General features: G+C 35.3%; 1 protein-coding gene across 4 annotated transcripts; it reads right to left on the bottom strand.

Annotated features, from left to right (window-relative positions):
• Positions 1 to 325: 325 nt before the first annotated feature.
• Sno (strawberry notch) lies at positions 326 to 21,601 on the bottom strand. Of its 4 annotated transcripts, none has more exons than XM_026645499.2 (27): positions 21,426 to 21,601; positions 19,328 to 19,424; positions 18,143 to 18,247; positions 15,041 to 15,142; positions 13,725 to 13,793; positions 10,527 to 10,684; positions 9,951 to 10,035; positions 9,315 to 9,700; positions 9,050 to 9,211; positions 8,465 to 8,706; positions 8,093 to 8,246; positions 7,510 to 7,644; positions 7,288 to 7,433; positions 7,018 to 7,181; positions 6,685 to 6,876; positions 6,296 to 6,490; positions 5,994 to 6,154; positions 5,495 to 5,685; positions 5,313 to 5,389; positions 5,029 to 5,217; positions 4,148 to 4,320; positions 3,927 to 4,038; positions 3,634 to 3,776; positions 3,124 to 3,320; positions 2,689 to 2,863; positions 2,085 to 2,229; positions 326 to 1,877 (listed from the first exon to the last, which is right to left on the bottom strand). In XM_026645499.2, the coding sequence occupies exons 1-27, from the start codon at positions 21,426 to 21,428 to the stop codon at positions 1,771 to 1,773; spliced, it is 4,065 nt and encodes a 1,354-aa protein (XP_026501284.1). In that variant the 5' UTR covers positions 21,429 to 21,601; the 3' UTR covers positions 326 to 1,770. The 4 variants fall into 4 exon arrangements, with proteins under 4 accessions (XP_026501284.1, XP_026501286.1, XP_026501285.1 ...); XM_026645501.2 differs by having other exon boundaries at positions 9,951 to 10,029; XM_026645500.2 differs by lacking the exon at positions 21,426 to 21,601 and adding an exon at positions 20,606 to 21,383.
• Between the last annotated feature and the right edge of the window lie 2,115 nt (positions 21,602 to 23,716).

The following is a 23,716-nucleotide window of genomic DNA, read 5'->3' as shown; positions in this document are numbered from 1 at the left end:
TTGTAAGTTTTTGTAAATGTGTTAAGAAAAGGAGATTTGTAATAATTAAAAAAAGCATTATAATTATATACATATATTTGTCTTTTTACACAAACAAGTAAGATGGGTTCAACACGGGTGTACAATTTTTGACATCTTGTTACATCCAGCAATAAAATTAAGAAATTACCTTAGTAATACGTTAAAACTATAATAATTTGTCTTCACGTATATTCTATAAAGACTGCTCACACTGACACTTATAAACTGACTGAATATTTTTTACAGTAAAAATTTAAATCAGGATTTCACAAATGTCTAATGAAGTCAAATAAGAAATAATTAGTATGATAAAAATTCAGTCAAAATAATCGCAATGTAAACATTTATGAAGCCCTATTTTAATTTAAAATAAAATGTATATAAACCAATTATATAATTTTCGAGTAAATAGACTAGGTCCGAATAATTCGTAAATAGTTTTTAGTGAATAAACATCACATCTAACTCATAAATTGCACGATTATAATTATATCGACGAAAATACGTGTAGGTGTATCATTATTCTATTTCTTATCGAAAACGTTTCTTAATTTAATGCAAGTAGTAATACTATTATTGAATAAAACGTAAATCTTTGAAGTTATTTTTATTTTTACTTTTATAATTAGCATAAATCGTTACAAAGAGCCCATAGTCCCATCCGTCGCGCCCTTTATTTCAATACCAAAAGACAATACAGAGTCAGACAACACAGTATGTCAATAATATTGTAATAATATGATTTGTTTCACAGTTATTTAAGAATTATTGTAACTTTAAGATTAAAATAATTTTGAAGATATCGATATATTCACATCGAGTTTAATCACTAACTGACAGATAAATAATTATTCGAATAAAACCTAATACATTACGACATTGATATAAATTATAACACTACATTTGTACAAAACAATATTTATTTCTTCGTATACAACAACCCTTCTAATAAATAATATTAGGCGAAGTTGAAATCGAAAATCTTGGAGCCATTGGTACCATGTCATAAATAAAATATATACTAAAACCGTTGTACGCACGTATGCATACGTTTCGCATTACTAAGGAACCATTATTCATTCCATTACTCACTCCCTAACTATCACAATCTCACAGAAGACCTGCAATCTAGATACATCTAAAATCTTAGAAAAGAAATTGAAATTGATTTACTCGCGCAAATTAAGAAAGCAAGTTTCAAATAAAATTTCATTATATAGGCAAAAAACAAAGAGAACAGTCTTATACCCTGTAGAGAATCTAAAGCCGGTACATTAGAAGCATAACTTTCTTAATATGCACGTCTAACTATTACGTATAATTATTGGATAAAATAAAGCAATCAGAAAAGAGATACTAAGAAAAAAATCAGTCGTACCACGTCGTATCGCTCGTAATTGACTACATTCGAGGCCTTATTTTGATCGTCTAAGACGTTTGAGGCCTCTCCTCTCCGAATATTAAAATCCGTTAACATTTTTGGCAAGGTTTAATGCAATAGCCTAACATGCACCGTCTGTAATCCTGACGACACATCACCCTCTAAAGAATTCTCACACTATCAGGTATTTCTCAATATTTGTGAAGGCATATACCTACTTCTTCCGCTTTTGTTGCCCGTCCAGACCAACTGTGTATTTAAACGAATGTTTAATCTGTGGGGCGCCGGCATAAAATAAAAAGATAGAGGAACTTTGGAGGTCGCGTCACGCTTTCTTAGTTTAGACTTAGAGTCGAGCGGTGTAGCGTTCACTTCAGCGCGTCGGGTTGCTCGAAAGTCTGCTCGGTGACAGAAACTGCATCCGATGAAAGCGTTTCTTTTAACGTCTCTACGCAATTCTTTGGAATAAGCGTACCTGTAAATTTTAAATATTCGTTTAATTAATATTTATTAAATTAATCCTCTAAAACATAATATGCAAACCAAACAATGAGTTTGTAATAGAAAATAAATCACAACTAAATAAATAAACTACTTGTTACTTTCCTATTTATTGAGCTGCGTAATATTTAACTTTATAATAACTACTAGGCCTCCCATGAGTGTTTGGTAAGGTACTTACCAACGATCTTTAGTCCATCGTCAGTCTTAATGCGCACAACCTGCATCTTGGCGGCCGAACGCGCCGCCAGCGCCGCCTCCACCCGCGCCCACACCGCCAGCACCGAGCCCGCCAGCACGTGGTACGTGCGCACCCGCAGGCCCACCTACGACAACATTTAATATTCAATACGATCCGCAAAGTCTTACTTGGTCTTAGGGCTTGTTTGTGTAAATATAAGCATAAGGCATACTTCAATTTTATTATTTGAGATACCATCATTGGCAATCAATAAGAGGTATATCGAATGATTAATAAAATTTACATTTCCAATGTCTATCGACGATGATGACCACTAAATACCTCTTCCTTTCTATATTTCAGTTAGAGTATTTTTAAATATATACCTAATAGTTTAGGTAATTTATAATAAAAATGATTAGCAATAAATAAGCGTTTGCTAAGGAATAATCTGCTCCTTAATTTTACCTTCAAGACTCCCTAACAATGACACAATAAATTTAAATTTCATGGAAAAATTACTTACGGCTGTACTGTACTGTACTGTACTGGACAAGGGAATTTTCTCATTGAATTTTTATAAAGTACGCTTGATAAAGTTTACCTCGCAATGGTCTGCGTTCCTGCATGCGTTGCGCCAATACGCATGCGCACACACACGCAGCGAAGCAGAGTGTTGAGCACGCCACGCCGTCTCCGCTTCTGTCAAATTCGCACGACGATATTTCTTCTCGATCTCGGCCAGCGACTCGAGCTTCAGCTGCAGTCCCGTGTTCGGCCTACAACGAAAGTCACAACTTCTATTTCATTTGAGAAAATCAAATCACGTCAAAAAGACGAGAAAATGTGATTAGAATGGTGAACGTTTTGTCGTCATGCTACATAATAGATACACGAGAGCACATGCTCAAAGACGGATAATGCATTGCGAATTAACATCATAAGAACTCCTCAGCATAGGACAAGAGATAAAAATTAAAACACTTCTTGATATACTTTTTAACTCAATTGCTCTGAATGAAGCGGGTGGGTTACGCACCTGTAGACCTGGAACATGCGCTCCTTGGCGCGCTCGCGCTCCCTCTCGCGGCGCGCGCGCTGCGCCAGGCACAGCACGGCCGACAGCTTCCCGCCGCGCGCCGCCGCCGACACGTAGAAGCCGTCGCCCTCCGTCGCCTCGCCCAGCGCTTCCGTCTGCGACCACTTGTCTAGCGCCTCCGACCACTCCATGCCACGCTGCCGGGTAAAAAGTTACGATGTTCGCTCACGTTCCCGTACAAATTAATCGAAATCTCGGGATTAACGTCCTTTGAATTTAACGATCGTTATTCGCTGGGAGCCTGATGAATCGGTACCGGCTCGTTTAACGGACTAGAGAAAAGATGGGAGTTAGCATAAGAAAGCATTCCTTTATTTCCCATCTGTTCGGAATTGCATCGGTTCATTGATTAAAAACAACAATTGATGAGAAGCAGATGGTACCCACCGAGAAGGACTCGCTCAGAACTGTACCACCAATGACTTATTAGTATCGCTTGTAATATGTCACCTCGGAGTGCACGGTGTGCAGTTCGACGGGCGCCTGCCCCGTGGCGTGTCGGCGCAGGAAGCGCACGCAGCGCACGCGCCGCACGCTGTCGCCGGCACCGCCCAGGTCGAGGATGCCGAGGTCGAAGCGTCCGCTGCGCTTTGCTATGAAGATGCAGAGGATGTTTATATATTTAATTTTAATCAATTTAATAATAAACTTAGTACGATGTATTCACGCCGTAGATAAAAATCGAGCGTGCTCATAACCAGCGATCACCGAAAGGCATGCATGATATAACTAAGAGAACTCACCCTGCTCCATGACAGCGGTAAGTGTGTCCGTAAAGTATTTGAAAAGTCTATTTTGAAGCTCTACAGGCATGCCGAGTATTCTGTTTAGGAACTTAGACATATTGTTGTAATCCTGAAATCATATAAAAATAATGTATGGTATTATAAAATTACCGATCAGTTGTCAGATGTGTGTCGTAAACTGGGATCGGTTCCCAGTTTCACCTGTTCGTTGCGCTCACCTTGTCCAAGGAGAGCACTCCGGGCGCGTTCTCAGTGTTAACGATGAGTCCGACGCCGACGAGCGCGGACGCCACGTCTTGGAAAAAGTCCCCGGAGTAGTCGCGAGGCGGCGGTACCAGCGGCGTCTCATACTTCATTATCGCTTTCATCACCGCCTCCAGCGCCGTACGACCTGCGCAAAAGTACACGACTAATTAATATGGGTTTGGGTCGCGGATGATGGTTTTAGGGTGTCAGAGGGTTCTGTCAAAGAGTATAAAACTAAAACTTGTGTCTCTATACTAATGAAATATGATAATTTGATATATCATTATATATTTAGGTTGAAATTTGCCCACTTGTACTCATTGTAATAGTTTATGAGACTGATTTTTAAAATTCATTTTATTTAATTTAGAAGAGGTTAAGGAACCCAGTAAAAGTTGTTTTTTAAATTCTAGTACATATTAGCTGAAAAATATCAAATTAAAACTTCCATATTTAAATAGCGCACGAAAACGCTACTTTTACAATATGGCACTGCAATGGGTTCGGTGACGTCACTTGCCTGTATTGTAATCTGTGGCACATATAATCCACATACAAATGAGGTTAACAAGCAAGTGACGTCATCATAAACCCGATCAATCAGGAGCGTTTTGTGTCACGTGACAAACGTTTAAAGAAATGCATTTTTATTTATGGATTTCTGAATAAATAACCGTTTTTAAACTCATAATATATACTGATTACAATAATTGACACTTTATTTTTCGCAGTGTCAAATAGCCTATTAAGCAATGATATAACTATATACTTTCGATTTTATAACATCTTATGTGTCATGGTAAGATGATTTAAATTGTAAACCATAGTAAAGATTGAGCGTGGTGCCTTTTACCATATTTGTTGTCGATGTTGAACTGGCTGAGGTCTCGCATTTCTGTGGCGCGGCGGTCTCCGTGTGTCAGGGCTCCCAGCGACTCTAGACGCTTCGCCACCGTTGATGCGAACCGCCGTTCTCCCGCCAGGTCCGAAATCAAGAATATGTATTCGGGTGCATTCACCTGGTTCGACCGGTGCGTACGTCCTGCGATAAATTAAATGGTCGTTAAAAACTATAAAACATGCAAAAAAAAAAAGTATTTGTTTTACATGTAGTAATGAATTTATTTCTGTACTTACCAAACTGTTGTATGGCTCTGTCTGCGGACCAAGGTAGTTCCAAAGTTATGTGAACTCTCCGCCTTTGATTTCTTGCTCTACAGAAATGACATATTAGTCTTAATAAAGTTCCAATTCGTACGGTTCCGTGTTTCAAGAACAAAATATAATCATCTTTTAAAGGAAAGTGAATCGGGACATACCTTCGATCACTCTGCAAAGAGATACCACTGGACGCCGCTTCAGATATGATTGCCACATCTTTCTCACCATCCATAAACCTTTGCTTCTCCGTGAGGTTCAGGGTTTCGAGTGGCACATCTGCCTCTGACCGACTTTCGTATAGGATTTGACCATCTTCTGTTTGAACCACGCGACCTTTGCGTCCTGTCATCTGAAATAGACGTAGTATAATTTAGTTTTTATTTAACTAGCTTCCCGTCCCGACTTTGTATCGGCTATTTAAGGGCTAGGGTTTGTTCCAAGCGTTCTGTCAGCTTGTTTAGGTCTGTTTTCTCTTTTTCAACGTTTATTGTCAGCGTAATAAAAATAAAAATATAGATTTAATATTTTCTTCTCATTTTTGTTAATGAATTGCACCCATTTGAAGCCGGGGTGGATAGGGTGTTCTAGTTCATATATATAAAGAAAACCCCATGACTCAAGTAATATATAAGATAAATGTATGGTATCCCCGCATACCTCAGCGACGTTGTCGGTGCCGCCGAGTTCGTCCACCAGCTGGTCGAGCGTGTTGGGCGGCAGGCGGCGGCCGAGGCGCTCGATAGCCAGCAGCAGCTGTTCCTTCATGCTACACGCGCGCTCGATGGCGGAACGCGCCGGCGCCTGCGTGCGCGTCGGACCTAAGCACCGAAACATTATTACGATTAAGAATACTTCAGTACTTTTAATTTTCTAAGTAAAGTTTATACATATATAATTTGGAGCGGCTTGTTAGAAAAGTTCGAACACTTGTCACTCGATCATTTAGTGTAATTTCTCACCTAGATAGAGTCCGTTGGTGCCGACGGGCGTGCCGGCGGGCGTGGCGGGCGGCGCTCCGGGCGCGGCGCGCGGCGTGGCGGGCTGACACTTGCGCTCGAACATGGTCTCGATCTTGTCCTGCGTGCTCGCCGCCTTCTTCTTTACTCGTGATTTTTTCTTTTTCGCAATCTTCTTCTTTCGACCCAACCAAGGTTCTGCGAATTCAACATAAAATAACTCTTTAATGTAATTAAATTTTTGTTTTCAGAATAGTAAAAACATAAACGATTTGATTAAACATCAAACTACTCATTTCGTGACCTCAGTTAATAGAAGTAATGATTGATTTAAATGTATATGTTTATTAGTACACATCCTTACAATTAACGAGAAACCGTTAGCCACCCACCGTCATCGCTGTCGCTACCGGCGCGGAAGGGGTTGAAGTCACTGAGGTCTGAGTCGGAGGCACGACGTTCCTCGTCGGAATCGGCCTCGGCCTCCGCCTCCGCCTCTACCTCGTCGTCCGAGCGCACAAACTCGTCCTCGGACGAGCCGGCGCGCGGACGCTTCGCCGCGTTGGCCTGCTGTCGCGCCGTCACTGACACACAATTATTACTTATACGCACGTGCGCAAAAATGTATCAAAATTAAATCTGTTAAAAATCAAAACGAAGTTGACTTTCGCAACATTGCAAAAAACATTTTAAATGCATACAAACTATCCAAATTGATGACTTACATTTTCTCTTGGATGAATTAGCGGAATCTTCGATCCCGTTCTTTCCGTTAAAAGTAGGAATGGGCGCCGTGGGTTTTCCCTTAGCCTCCAGTCCTAAAAGACGGTTGATCCTCTCCCTGTCTGGGGCCGGAAAATGCTTTTCTACTAGCGTTTGGAATACACCTCTGGAATTAAAAAAAGGATGATATTATGTATCATAATTTCGGACGAAAACTGAACGCAGAGTATCCACTTCTGCTTAAAGAGCAAGACAAATATCATTCATCTCACTTGGCAGTGGAGACGAAGTCGCTGAGCTCTCCGTCGTCGCGCTCGAGCTGGTCCAGCGTGCGCGCCTCGCCCGTGCTCTGCAGACCGATCACTACGCACTTGCCGCACTTCACCGCCTCGCGAGCCGTCACCACCGCCTGGTTCACCTGCGACGAGGTTGTGTTCGTTTAATGATCACTTCCACGTGTACTCTCCTACGGGCGAACCACCTTATGTGCGTACCTTTGCAGCGATGCAGAGGTACTTGAAAAACCTTTGGTGCGCGGACCAGAACTGTCCCCACATAGTCTTCTTCATACGGGGCTCCGCGTCGATCAGTTCGGCAGCCTCCGTAAACCGCTGCATCGCCTCGACCCACTGTCAAACGATATTATTTGCTATTAAGCCGAATTAATTGAACTTGTCCATCTTAGTACAAAAATTGTATAAACAGCTTGGGTTAAAATTATCTACTTTTGTGAGAGCCGAGATGGCCCAGTGGTTAGAACGCGTGCATCTTAACCGATGATTTCGGGTTCAAACCCAGGCTTTCACCACTGAGTTTTCATGTGCTTAATTTGTGTTTATAATTCATCTCGTGCTCGGCGGTGAAGGAAAACATCGTGAGGAAACCTACATGTGTCTAATTTCAACGAAATTCTGCCACATGTGTATTCCACCAACCCGCTTTGGAGCAGCGTGGTGGAATATGCTCCATACCTTCTCCTCAACGGGAGAGGAGGCCTTAGCCCAGCAGTGGGAAATTTACAGGCTGATTATGTTATGTTTATACTTTTGTACAGTGACTTTTCTTCCCTGAACTTACCAATGCCACGGCTTTGTCGTAAATTTCTCTGAAAGAGTCAGAAAGCGGTACTTCCTCTATCTTGAATGTTACTCCGTGGAAAGACAGCTGCCTCGCGATGTACATGCCTCGTAGCTTCATGTCCATAGCGACTATCTCCATCGCACCTACACCCCTATACAACAAATGATTGCAAATCAGTAATAATTTTTATTTCATACCATTCATACAAAACTCAAAGAACCTTTAAACACCAAAGTAAAAAAAACATAATAAACAGACTGATACGACCGTATGCGAATCGATCAAAAACTGATAATTTATATGTAGTATTGTTTGAGTAATTAACTCAAACAAATATACATATAAATCTTTTCAGCATGTATATCTCACCGCTTTTCAACGGCGTTAATGAAGTCCATGAAAGTCGGGAACGGAGTCCCCTCCCCCCATATTCCGAGACGCACCATGTAGGCCATATTGCGGGGTTCAGAAGCACCCGTGGCCGAAGCGTATACCACGCGGGCCTTCGGTAACTTGTTCTGGAGCTCCAAGGCCGTCAGACCGGTCTTTGTGGCTTTGCCGGATCCCACGGGGCACAAATTTTTTGCTTTGTGACATTCGTCAAAAACGATCTGGTACGAGTCAAGAAAAATGAAACGAAATTATACTGAGAACAATTTTCTCGAAAAGGTGATCAGAGTATCCATTCTAAGTGTTAACATTGACCTAAATAAGAGCTGAAGTATTAGTTAAATAATTGCAGAAGACTAGTTGGTATATATTTTAATGTATAATTATGTACGAGGACAAAGTCGATAAATAATAATATTTATTGAAGTAACCAAATATTTAACATGAGCTTGTTTCAATTAATTTTCGAATCCATGTTCGAAAAACACAGCGTCTCGACGACCACACAATGTTATAGTTACAATATAATAGTTAATGCTTCGTTAAAGATTATGCAAAGGATACGACTCCGTCAAAGTCCTCTCCGCACCACTGGAGCAGCTGCTTGAGTCTCGTGCGGTATTTAGTGTTGGCCTGCGTCTCCCCGATAAGGGCGGAGTACGTACTGAACACCACACCCTTCTTCACATTTCCGTTTATCGCCGACGATATCTTGGCATACTTGAACTGGAAACAATTCTCGAGTCAAAGGGCGATAATCCAAGGTCGCATAATAAATATTTCCTTAGTGTCGATCGTATCGCTATGAGGAGAGTGGGGGCGGCGGTACCTTGTTGAGCGAGTGCACGTCGATCTTGGCGGCGCCCACGTCGCGCAGGTCGCGCTCGGCGTCGTACTTGAGGTCGTTGGACACGGACACCCACACGGCGCGCTTGCGGCCCTTGAGGTAGTTCTCGAAGATGATGCCGGCGATGGTGCGGCCCTTGCCCACGCCGGCGCCGTCGCCCACCAGGAAGCCGGCGCGCGTGCCGTCGGGCAGCAGGTGCTCGTGCGCCTGCGACGCGTACACCACGGCCTCCAGCTGCAGCGCCGACAGCAGCCCGTTGCGCACCGTGTCGTCGGGCAGGCTCACGCTGTACGTCACGTCCACCGGCTCCACGGACGACAGCGACGCCGTCTCCACCACCGGGTCGGGGTGCTTCCGGCCCAGCTTCACTGCGGCCCAACGTCGTTCATTATCGTTTAAGCTCGATTGAAAAGATAATTTTAGAAAAAAAAAAAACAAATAGTAAATTGATGTATCTACTAAGGTACGAGATTAAAGCACAAATGATGCAATCCCATAATTCATAATATTTCGTGCAAATGTCTGACCCATGTCGGGCAAATACTATCACAGGTGAAATCTGGAAGTAATGATATTATTTACTAAGCCAGATTTAAGAATAATGAAGGATCAACGAACGTTTTGTGGGCATGTAGTCTGCGTACGTCTCGGCGACGCCCATTTCTTCGTCGTCTACTTCCTCCTCTTCTCCCGGCATCTGTGTCTTATAATTATTTTATTTAATATACAATAAATATTAACTTTTACCCTACACAATTGTCGAATATTGTTTGGAATAAAAAAAACTAAATGAAGATTGATAGATTGAATATAATTTATTCGAGTATTGCTTCTGGTGCTCCTGATTGTAATTCAGTCACGGTTCTCAATCTCAATGAATTTCCAATTACGCAAGTTTATTTTATTTAAATGAATAACGCGAATATAATTTTAAGTATACTTCCTAACTTTATTCAAGTAATGAGACAGTAATCTGACACGACCAAGGAGCGATCAAGCACAGGACCAGTGGCTACACTCCCAACACAAAATTCGATGTTTATTTCTCGGAATCTGACACGTTTAAGAAGTATAAGCTAGCTAGTACCCACAAAGCTGTTGTGACATTCTTTTTTTGTCAAATTCCTTTACCAATTCCAAACATATTTTCTGAAGTTAACCACTTACTTAATAATAAAACCACTAGTCATATACCTTATCAGTTGGCCACATTCCTTTCATCTGTCCCCAGTTTGGCAGCTGGGCGAACTGTCCGAGCATGCCAGCGAGTGGCCCTCCCATCCCTGAGGCCAGGATCTGGTTCAGGTTCTGCAGTAGATATGAGTTCATGCCCTGCACGCCGACCATCTCCACTATGGAAAAATAAAATATAATAAAACTTACATGTTAGCAATTTGGTAATAGAAATAAGGTAAAATTACGAAAATGAAAATCTAAGGACAAATAGCATTACTTTATAACAAAAAATCAAACCACTAAGTTTTTAACTACGTACAAGGCTAAATTACAAAAAGGTATATTAAAAAATCGAATTTCTTAAACATTAGTGCTAATAGCAAAATTGAAAGACTAGTTAAATAAATTGTTAACATAGTGCAAAAAGAATCCTTAATGTAAAAACGGTGCAAGCGAGACAAAAAAACATATAATATAAATTTCCATAACATGCTAGGCAAGGTATTAAAAAAAGTTCAGACACAGTCTCTTTATAAAAGTGTGTTCCTGTAAGATTTTAAGAGCAGACATTGAGAACGTTGATTTTTTGGACCCAGTTCAATGACAGTTGGAAACTTGACAGAAGCCCTCAGTTCAATTGAAAAAGGGTTAATAATTTTGAAAAGCATAGACTCCGAAGAGCGCATTCCTGTTACAAAACAAGGAATAAAAACATGACTAGCATGCTACGAGGAGACATTACGGGAGAAGACAAAATCATTGACTCGTCTGACGATCGGATTGTGTTTATACAGTGTATAATAATATAATTTTTCATATTATCTATAAACATTTCCTAAATTATAGTTTTATTTAGTCTCCGGTCCCAAATAAACATACTTTGTATGTCTTTTTCGATTTACCCGGATAGCGCTCGGTCCCACCTAACGCGCAAGTTCGGGGTATTAGTATTACTGTACTAGTTCTATGGATCGTCTCAAACCAGACTACCAATTATTACATTTGTGTGATATTAGTCCCATTTAAACGAAATTTTCATTTTAATTTAAATCGACATCAAATCTATTGTTTTAGGTCATGAATTGTAGAGTTGGGAAATTAAGGTTTGAAATTAGATTAGAATTTTGAAAATAATAATGTGTATCGGAGAAAATAATACGAAATCACGGTAAACATAAACAGTTAACAATCCAAAAATGTCCCACTACTAAGCGTAAGCTTTCTCTAAATTCGCAATTCATGAAGAAGTGCTGATTGGTAGACCGACACGCGGCTGAAAAATAAGATGTACGTGCCTTAACGACATTTTATATCATCGCTAAAGACATGAAAAGTCAGAGGTGATAAAAAGGATTATAATGCTCGACATTTTGTTAAAATCGTGTCATTCACAATCCAAATTCTGGGACACCTCGAAATCAAGATATGGCCATTTAAGTGTGGTCCCTTACCGGGAGCTCTCGCCTGTATTTTAACAGTTCACATCGATCAGTGAGGCCGCAAAATAATGCTCAAAATTTAATCATAGATTACAGGCGAGTGCTGATTTTGAGGGACCTAATACGAACGTATGAATGTCTTATTACAAGAAAAGTGCTAGTATGAACGTAAATGACTCTAAGGCGACAGAGTACAGGGCTAGAGGTACGAGTGAAAGAGAAAAACACACCATACCGAAGCTAAATTAATAAGTGTAAACAAGTAGCAATGATTCGACCACAAAAGGCGGGTAAATATAAAGTGAAACACACGCTAGTTAATACAAAATTTATTTTAGTACTTGAGTCACAACCATCGTAACGGTACCTACATATTGATAGCACATGCAGGCCTATGTATAATTATTTATTGTTAATATATACAAGTTCACATATATATACAGACATAATTTTCTGACAAAATTCATAAAGTAAAAGTCTTTACTTTTACTTTATTTTATAATACTACAGAAAAATAGCACAAACTTACCAAACAAGCCTAACTACAACGATAGATCGATTTGAAATACTTAAATAACACAGAATTAATCATTGATACTGGTATCAAATAGTAACAATAATACCACAAGGATTTTAAAATATATAATTCTATATATACGCCATTCTAATAAAGTAGAGGAGAAAAGGTAATTAGGGATGTTTGAACATTTATTGAAATGATACGACAGCTTAAGTAAGTGCCTTTCAATATTTTTATGTACTTATCTGTCTCCGATTTTATACAACCTTACGAATAAATTGAAAGGGTGCAATTAGATTTTCAATACTTTTACTTATGTTGATGATACATTAGCTTCGTGATACATCAAGTTATTAGACATTATAGAAGTGTGCCATAAATTTTACATAAGTAGGTTGTTGTATTAAAAGTAAAATTAGATGAAAATGAAATAGGTAAAAGGTGTATCCAAGTAAATTTTAGTCATAATGATTTTCATTGTTTTCGTAGTAAATTATAATGTTTTTAAAAAAATAACAGTTAAACAGTTATAGTATGAAAAAATATTTTAATATGTAAAAAAAAAAACAAAATTGAAAATGTAAAGAATCGATTTAGAAATATATATATAAAACAGAAGCTAGAGTAAATACCACGAAATATAATCAATAAAAAATTTAACGATACCTTTTCTCCTCCTGCTTCCACTACTACTTTGCTTCTATCTACTTATCTATCTGTCAAGCTGGGTTATAATGTTATATATATATATATATATATATATATATATATATAAATATATATATATATAAATATATATTGCTTACCATAGTGAATACTAAATGCTCTTATATACTAGTGACTCTATGCTATGTGTAATGTGTACACTAATCTTTATAAGGTCGTAAATGAATATTTCTGTGAATGTAGCTTAATGTTTATAATTCCACGTTTATATTAAATAAGGAAAATGCACTGTACTAGTGAACTAAAAAATATGCTTTAATGGCGATGGCGTCACAAATAATTTTCAAAAAATTTTTTTACATATGATATGCATTAGGCTAATAAATCAACATTTTTTTATATTATATTTATTTATTTAATTTGGACTTCGACTTTCGAGATGTTTGAGTAAGGTAAAAAAAAATCTGTGAAAATCATATAATAGAGAATAGATATAATCAAATAGACCTATTTCTTTGTTTCTCCTAAGCGAGTTTAAGTTCGCGACGCCACCGTCAGCAGCCAGCTACGTGTTAGTACATAGGTACTCACTCTGAGCGAGTAGTGAGGCGGCGTTGTAGGCGGAGGTGCCCGCCGCGAACGACGCCACCGGCGCCGCCACTACCGACAAGCCACCATTAAGTATCCCTATAATATGTATCGCTACTATCAGTGCTGATAAGTTCGTAAGTAAAAACGTTATGGGCTTCACTCGGTAACATCTGTATTGCACTTCCGATCTATGGCTCTAACAATAGCGATTATATTGTCATTCTAACCATTATCGAAATATTTTCTATATCGTGAAGAAAATATGTTTTTTTTTTTTTTGTATTTGTTATGGACATGCACATTACTCATTGGCCCGCCTGTTTCCTTCTCCGTATCTTAGGACACCTTGTATTCTTTGCGGTAAAATAATGGTTGAAAATATGTATAATTATTATCATCATTAAATTTTATATCGTGACATTATGCCGCAGGGTAATTGCCGATTATTCACATTATTATATTTAAATCTGATCATCAACGTGTTGTTTTTTTTTTTAAGATTATTGAATATATTATTGAAGTACTGGCTAGATACACGTTTAATTTAAAAAGCATAAAACTATTACGGTTTATAAATAGAGCAAATTGATCATAATGGATATTAATTATATCCTTGTTTTAAAACAGTGTTTTATGAATTTACAGGATATTAATACGACCTCTATTAATTCAAATGTTAACATAACGGTCTATATTAATATCGAAATGTGGAAAAAACTCTGTCTGTTTGCTACTATGTCTGAACTGATACTGATGAAAACTGACATTGAGGTACCCGAATCTTGAATAAAAATATATGCAAAAGATCTCTCCACCAGTGTTTATTTATTAAGAATTACGTAATTTCTAATTCAATATTTTTATTTTATCGAACTTGTTTAGAAATTACAAAGCAATAAGTCGCTATAAAAACGCCTAATTTAAATGCCACTGTCTGACACAGCTTGAGATAAACTTAGAAACCGCTTTATTTCAACGATTTGTCGAAACAGACCAGCTAAAAATATACCTTACTAATATTATAAATGTGAAAGTTTTTATGTTTGTTAATCAATCAAGCAAAAACGGATTGACGGATTTGAATTAACTTGGAAATAGGATTGCTTATACCCTGATTTAACAAATAGGCTGCTTTTGCATAACTGCTTTACATCTGCCCATAAATATCCATACCCCTCCCCCCATACACGGAGCAGAAGCTTTTAATATATAAAAACCTAAAATATCTTTCTTTAAAGGACATAAGGACGTAAGAGTATCATTAATATGCAAAAAAATCACAAAGCTTTTATAACAATTAGTACAAGTAACCTCACCTCCTCTGCCTAAGCCCAAATTGATGGGCTTCGTGAGTGAACTGGCGGATATTTTGATCGGCTTTACGTTCGACATCTGGCCGAATGCTAAGCCAGAGGGAGCTGAAATAAAAAAAAATAAACACTTAGTTGCACTCGGTAATGATGATGATGAAAAGGTCACCCATGGTTCAGGACCCCGGAATGGTTAAACCCGCTCACGTGACATTTTGGTCTTGCCTCTCCCTATCTATACTTATATCATATATTTTTGATGTAAACGTTACGAATGAACGAGATAATGTTAAAAAAAACTAACAATCTGACTTGAATAATTACATCAAAACATACACTATTCGAGTACTTGAGGAGCATATTTGCATCTCAGTTTAAGATTCGTTTAAATGTAGTTACCATCGATTCGGTGATCGAAATGTAGATTCTATCGTTAAAACCAATAAAAATGAAATTGTTCCAAGTTTGAAGTATAATATTGACAGTGCGAGAAACCTTAACCATTCATTATATCGCCAATCTAACACCAACCTTGCGCCGGTATTTACACTGGGTCACTCACCATCACCAAGCAGGAACACAAAAATACGTAGTGCTTTTTAGCGATACAATAAGCGATTCTACCTTGCACAGAACCCTACCACCCGAAATCTTAAATGAAACCGCAAGAACCAGCACACCAGTTATACAAATATGGATGCAGCGATATCACGGAACATTTTCAGTCCCTGTGTAACTGTTAACAAATGCTTGCCAACGACTAAACAGTCAACTTAAGTTTCCCCGTTGTAATTTTGGATCTAATTCGTCACGTGTTAAAACCCCAGAACGCAGAGGTTAAATTGATAAGACGTAACAACATCTTACATCTGTTATTAGAGTGGCGGCCATATTCATCCTTTATACGAAAGAACAACACTAAGCATTAATACACTGTATATTTGTTACTGTGCCAGTAGCTAAATAAGAATAAAACCTTTTATTTATTTAATTACGTAACTGCTCTGTTCCACTGCAAATATCCCTGTAGGTTAAAGATCCGTGGTAGGTAGGTAGGGACCGTGTTTTAGTGTGTATATTTATCTGATATACTTGATTACTGATAATCAGACTCGGTTACTATATTCATAAACGATTCGTTTTGCTTACGGATGACGTTGTCTAATTAACGTTTACATTTTTTTTATTATGAAAAACTATCATCAATTCTATAAATAACATGAGAATGAAAGCTTTTTTGTGTCAGAATCAGGTGTTTTATTAAGCTAGTATTAATAAAAGGAAATGAACCAAAAGTGGATGTATCGGGCTACAGTTCCTATCGACGTTGAAACCTGACCCAGTTAATGAGTGTTTAATGTGAGTTAATGTCACACAGTCACTATTTGGTCATACAACCGTTTCCGATGGACAAGGTGGAATTGTCTAATATACGTTTACAATAAAAAAAATTATAAACCAATAATATATGTAATCTATACGTGTTTATTAATCGTAAGTAGCAAAAAAAACGGTCGCTTATTTCTCGTAGACAATTCTGCTAGAATCTACTTTCCGTGCCGATATGGTAGTACCTCTACATTTAATTCGACACTGTACATGACGATTCGAAATTGCTTTTAGAAGCGTACTTGAATAAAAGAATATTTTTATTTTGATTTTACTAAGCATAAACAAAACGTATCTTGATTATTATAGTAATTTTCATTCGGCATCGACCTAATCTTACGTCTTATTAAAAATCGCAACTAAACGGACGAATTATATCAGAATCTTACAAAACCATCTCAGACAGAATCCTCTATATATATAGATTATTGATCAGCAAATAATATATTCCAACTCCCGATTCGAACCCGCATCGTGTATCTGTATAACATAAATTAGTACTGCAGTGCAAAGTTTAGGTAAGTGGGACGACGGGGTGGCTCCTCCCCTATTCTACAAATACTTCGGTCGGTCGGAGTTACGTTTTAAAGGTTTCAATCTGGTTTTCTTATTTATGAGACTTCCTTTTGTTCGTGTACAATTATATTTTGTGTTTTTACATACATATTAAAATTTCACAATTCAGAAAATGTTTTTGTGACAATGTCAAAATCTCGGTTACTGTAATTATTTTAAACAATAGCCGTTTTAAATATTCGTCAATGAAGCTCAGTGAAGTTTTAATTTGAGTTCAGCTGAGTTCAGCTCAAAAAGCTAATAAGAAGAACGATTATAATAAAATATTTTATTATTCGATTGCTTTAATGAGTAATTTTGCTTTTAATTTATATACTTATGTATCTGGAAATACATACAATGTTATTATTATTAGTTTTATGTTTATTAAATGTTTCGCTAAAATGGCATGAAGATGGATTAACTAAATTTAATTAAGGAAAATGATCGTGTGAACAATAAACATACTTTTCCCGATCGTGTTTTTTACCTACCGGAAATATTCTTTATTATAATTAATAATTACAATGAAAACATCTAAGAACATTATCTACGTAAAATTGTAAATACCGTTAGATTATAATCACGAATGATTGTGAACAGTAACGTACAATTTAACGCATTATTTTTCGGTAGATTATAATCTATCCAAGTGAATTTCAGTTAAATTATAAAAACGATTATAAACTATTTAAATTGTATAGGTTTTATTGTAAGTTTAATCACCGTTCACAATATTTCGACTGTTTACAATCTCGCGAGATAGATTACCTATAATCTTAAATCTAACGTTATTTACAATTTACTGTGACCTAATATATACATACATATATACGCATTAATCGTACGCTAATAATACAGATAGTGGAGAAATTCAGTATAACAAGCATTACAACTCAAAAAGTACTTGTTAATATTGACATCGATTACTTTTTTAAAGCTATACGTAAAAGCAAATACATTTCGAATTCATAAATGACGTTATAATATTCTGATTGTTATGGCATTATATATTTATATATAACCTACTTAAGTAGATTTTATACAAGAAAATAATATTTTCATTATATTTCTTGCAATTTAAAAAAAACGAATCGAAATGACAATTTCAATTATAAAGTATATTAAAGTAAGGATAATATACAAAATATTAAAATAACTTACCCGCCAATGGGTTGGTTGTAGCTTTAACTGTGACCGGTACTGAGGTCTGAGGGATCTTAGTTTTGTCGCCAAATCGTGCCGCAGCAGCCAATGTTTTCCCTCCACCTTAATAATTAAAACACGTTAGATAATGTGTTCTTGAAAATGTTGAATAACGATAATAACTGAATACTGATTATTAGTTTGTTATTTAATATTTTTAAGCATTTCCTTATAATATATAAACTACACAATACAATTGTTTGTTTGAATGTAATCTCAGGACCACATCAATAGCAAACAAACTTAATTAAATAATTATATATGACTATAAGAACAGCATGATTAATCAAATACATGTATTATTTTATATCTAATACTTTAATTATAAGACTATGTAGACCTAAAATATACAAATCTATCCAACAACTAAACATACAAATACAACATTTTTGAACGAATGTTGTTGCAATGCCAGAATACAAACCAGGAACTCCAATATTTCCAACCTTATAAAGCTACAAGCCTAATAAAGCATTTAAAAATAATTCATAATATCACATACATATATGATGCATATATACATACATATAATTTGGGGACTCTTATGATATCTGAGCATTCCCCAATAACTACAATGTTGTGGTTTTTGTACTATTAAACAAAAAAGTTATATTCTTCTTCCTTAAATCTTGATAATGAATCAATATTGCCTTATTCAATATGATAGCGGCAATATTTAGGACCTTGGGCATAGTATTTGCATACACATATGCAAAATATTAAAAAATGCAATTCAATTAAAAATTCCACAATTGTTTTACATCTTTACTTGTTTTGAACAAGTAAATTAAAAACAAATTAATTTAAATTGGAAAGCATACTAGCATATGGGCTACATGATGGTTGGTCACCATTGCCCATGTACCTTGAAACAGTAAGAAATGTTAATCATCTCTTACTTTATCAATACACCACCAACCATGGGAACAAAGATTTTATACCACTTTGTGCTACTGGCTCACTCAGACTTCATAGAATATTATTACTTGAAGGTAGAATATATGATGGTGGTACCTACCCAGATGGACTTCCACAAAGTACCATCACGAAGTAAATACAATTAAAATCCTATTATTTTTATGATAACTCATTTAACAATTGCTAATAAACAAACAGAAAAATACTTTTTCAATAATATATTACCTGGTACTTCCAAATTATCTGGATCTTCATCATCATCAAAATCTGAATCATCGTCTGAAGCAGCGGGAGAGTTATCACCAAAAGCTTTACGTTTTGACTGAAAAAAATTTTTTTATTAAATAATTATAATTTAAATTAAAACAAAGAACATAAGTCGGACCAGCTATCACAATATGGCAATTGCTGCTTTACTGCCAAATTGAAAGCTTATTTTTTGGGTTAAATTATAATTTCAGGTTTACTAATTAAACATCCCATAAACAAAATTTCCACAGAATATTATCACAATAATATTCTGTCTACACAGAGATGATCTGACATACTGACAGGTGAAATATTATTGAAATCAATCACAATAAAATAAATTGTCGACCCCTAAGGCTAATCTTTTCACTCTAAACAAATTTGAGATAGGAGAAATTTTCTTTCTATTCTAAAATTATACTTTTATCAAACAAGATTGTATTCATGATAAGGAAAAAAATATTTGCACCTCCAACTACTATCCTTATATCGAAAAAAGACTAATATAAATATGTAAGTAATACATCACCTGCTGACATAAAAAAATTATAAGCAACAATCTTTATAACTTAAATTTTAGTTTACCCAAATAATACCATAACTAAAAATACAAAGTAAAAAAAATACATGTAATATGAAAAATATAAATTGTTTTTGAATAATGTTTTAATGTTTAATATGATATAGTTACATGTATGTAACAACATTACTGACCATATGTCATCAGGTGATCTATATACCTCTCTGAATTCCCATTTATTATTATATATTTTTTTTAAATTTAATTTGCTTGTTAGAAATGCACTCATTGTATTGGATAAAAATGGAAAATAAAAATTCCTTTTAAACACGCAACACCATAATAATAAACAGACTAGCTTTTAAAAGCGTGTTTGATCTTATAAATCAAAATACAAATTTCTATATAAATAGATTTTTAATTAAAATCAATTTTAATTACAAATTAACAATTTTAAAAATGTAATAATGTTTTTTAATTGGTACAGATGATGTTATTAATTAATTTATTTAAAAAAAAAACTGTTGTGTTTATAATTATGATGACTAATTATTGTTTAATTACTGGAAAACCCAAAAACAAGAATCCAAAAATAAACATTGCTAACTTAAATTTGGAAATATACGAAAATTTACAACAAGTATTTAAATTAATCAAATATTTCATAAGCATTTTATTAAATTTTATAATACCTAACAATTTTCTAATATTATAGAAATATTACTTAAACTAACCATATTATTGTAATGTTCCAACAATGTAACAAGCCATAAAACACAATTTCACTGTTAAATTATTCACTTACAACATACACTAAGATTGCACTAATAAAAATCAATGTTTTGGCACATAAGGGTTTTCAATTTCAATGTTTCTTCACCTGGCAAGCATACAAGTTTACATTCAACTTATATAACTGATAACACAGTTTTATAATGCTTTTTTATTACTGATTTAATGATTTAAAAAACACAATATTCAACTAAACACTGTTTTTGTACATGTTTCCAAGTGCTAGTTTCTCAGTACTGTTATATGTCATTTTATCTTTTACCGTATATTGTAAATTTTACAGTTAATAACTTAAATAGTAATAAACATTGGCAGTAAGAACCAAAATAAAGAAGAAAACAATGTAAAAATACATTCGTAATGCTTAAGACAAATGTGGTGTGCATAGATAAAGTGCAGTTATTAGGACGTATTCTAATACTAGACCTAGAACCTTCCAAGAAAATCAATACAGCCACACCCAACTTGCATAATTAAATGCTTAGACGCCCATAGTCTTACCGACATTTGAATAAAATCAAAAAAGTATTTTCCCATGTGAGCCTGCCATCACCTCATGACACTTTTTTTGGTTAGAAAAGTTAAAAACAAAGAAAAAAATCCCTAAAAAGGCGTTTTTTTTTAATTTAACTGATTACTCTTCTTATAAGGTATTAATTTCACAGCTTAAGTTTTATAAAAAGTATACAAAATAAACGAAAAATAAAAATTTGAACATTGTTAAGTTCGTAAAAAAGTATCAAAACAAAAAACTATCATTACCATTTTTGTTTGAATTACTTTTTTCTTTATAAGAAATAGCTATTCAATAATGAGTAGGTCAAAACTGTTAATAATCTTCACATTAACATCACGCACGGAATGAAAAATGCAAAAACTACTTATTTTGCACTTGATAAAAACCAGACGACCTGACGGCGGTCAATGCTTCCGCCATATTAAAAAATATATATGTTCAAAAGAGAAAGAAAAATATACTGCTCTACAATCGGATACTATATCTCTTAATCTTATCATTTTATTTAAACAAAATAATTTGAAAATGTTGAAATTGACTAAGTTAAAAGCCAATAAGTTACTATAATCTATTATATCTCCAGTTCAATTTAAAAATCAATGTTTAAATTTTCAAATTAGTTTATTATTAAGTGTTGGTTATTGGATATATTTAAAAAAAAAACTATGTTGTTACGATTATCCGATTTTAAACACTTTACACTTGTCTTACTTTCTGCGCATGCCCAAGCATCGATTGACGACTCATGGTTTTAAAAATAAAAAGTTTTTTTTTACAAATTTTGATGAATGAAGAATAAAGAAAAATTAAAATCTTTTGAGAGTAAACTTCAGAGAAAAGTATATGCTAAATTTTTATTTAACATTCACATAATGCTCTAAATTCGCATGAAAATACGTTTTCATCTATCATTCTCAGCTTGGGTAAAGTAGAGCTTCATTGTTATTAATTTATAATTTACATAAGAATTATTCATATTAAGGTCTAGAAACAAATAAAAATTAAAAATAGTTACTGTACCTACAGATTATGACTGCGTGGAATGGTGGAAAGAATGCAGCAGCATTTTCCTTTGAATCACAATTTCAATCCTTTGGGGGAAAAATTAACCAACCCTCCTGTCAGTGGAGGGAATAAAACGAGGTGTTATAATTTTAATAATAGTTTATGTGCTTTGACTCCAAGGTCCAAGTATTTCGACTGCAATTAGTACAAAAACATATTTCATAGATAAAGAAACGAATATTTTCATCATTTTATAGCGTCAGATTTTTACGCGGCGGCTCCGGCCCGTAATACTTAGTATTCATACGAATATTGTTTCCCTGATATGAGACATGGCCAATGTGTTAACGTATGAAGCGTCAAACAATAGGGCCCGTCTTCGTTCCCAGTACTCTTATCAGCTCTCTTCCCACCATCACAACGAATTCCAGGGGCGCTCAATTTTTCGCAGAAACGTCGATGGTGGAAACCGAAGCGCAAAAGCATGTCTAAAGAAAAGTGGTGTTGTCAGTCGGAAACCTATTGATACGATACGATATGTTAAATTTTGTATAAAATATGTAGTGTAGTGTAAGCTAATGGCGAATAAAAAAGTTTTGTTTGGTAACTTTATTCCTTAGGAATAGGATATGGCGATTTCAAATGAATTTAAAATTTGTGATTAGAGGCCTAATGTGCTATGCACAGAAGACAAAAAACCCAGTAGGGCAGCGCTTCAAATTTTCCTCGGTGTAGGTTGGGTCTAGAAATGATCATCAAGGTAAATTTAGGATTTTTTCTAGTGAATCTTTGCATCGGTTAATTGATAAGGCCAGGTAATTTCCAGGTTGGGCTCGCGCGCAGAATGTACATACAAATGTATTTTTACGAAGAATTTTAATGCTAGGAACAATTTAGCTAAACAACTTCGCTGCCGAAATAATATCTTTTGTAAATAAAATTTCACATATTGAAAAATTCAGTTTTGCGGCAAGCTTTATTCCCTGACCTTATCCTTCTTTAATTTCAATCAAATTATCAATAACGTCATCTACTTTCCGTCCCATAGGTCCAACATTATAAAATGTAGACGATATTAGAATTATGTATATAATTGTAATGCGGAATTGACAAATTAGAGTAGAAAGTAATTTTAAAACTTATTAATTACATTTATAATGCTTTGCAATACAAAAGACACTCTTATTCTGTAATCATTAAAACAAAATGTTTTAAACCTAAAAACGTGATTGTTAAGAATTATCAAATCATTAAAAATTAGTAAAAGATAATACTTATACTTTGGGTCTATGCTTAAACTAGTTGTCGCCAACGGATTCGCTCGCGCTTTAGGGATCGGTTATCAGATATTAGATATAAATGCAGGTGATGTGCTTACTTGGGGTTCAAACTTGCTTCATATCAAATTTCAGCAAATTATATAATTTATAATTATTTCAGAATATTGGTATAGACAAATAGCTAAACAAGACATAAGCTTAATAGATACTAAAAAAGTTTTGTTGCAAAGTAAAATATTCATAAAATATAC

Source organism: Vanessa tameamea, chromosome 21 (assembly GCF_037043105.1).
Source record: "Vanessa tameamea isolate UH-Manoa-2023 chromosome 21, ilVanTame1 primary haplotype, whole genome shotgun sequence".
NCBI lineage: Eukaryota > Metazoa > Arthropoda > Insecta > Lepidoptera > Nymphalidae > Vanessa > Vanessa tameamea.
This window is presented reverse-complemented; position numbering and strand designations above follow the sequence as displayed.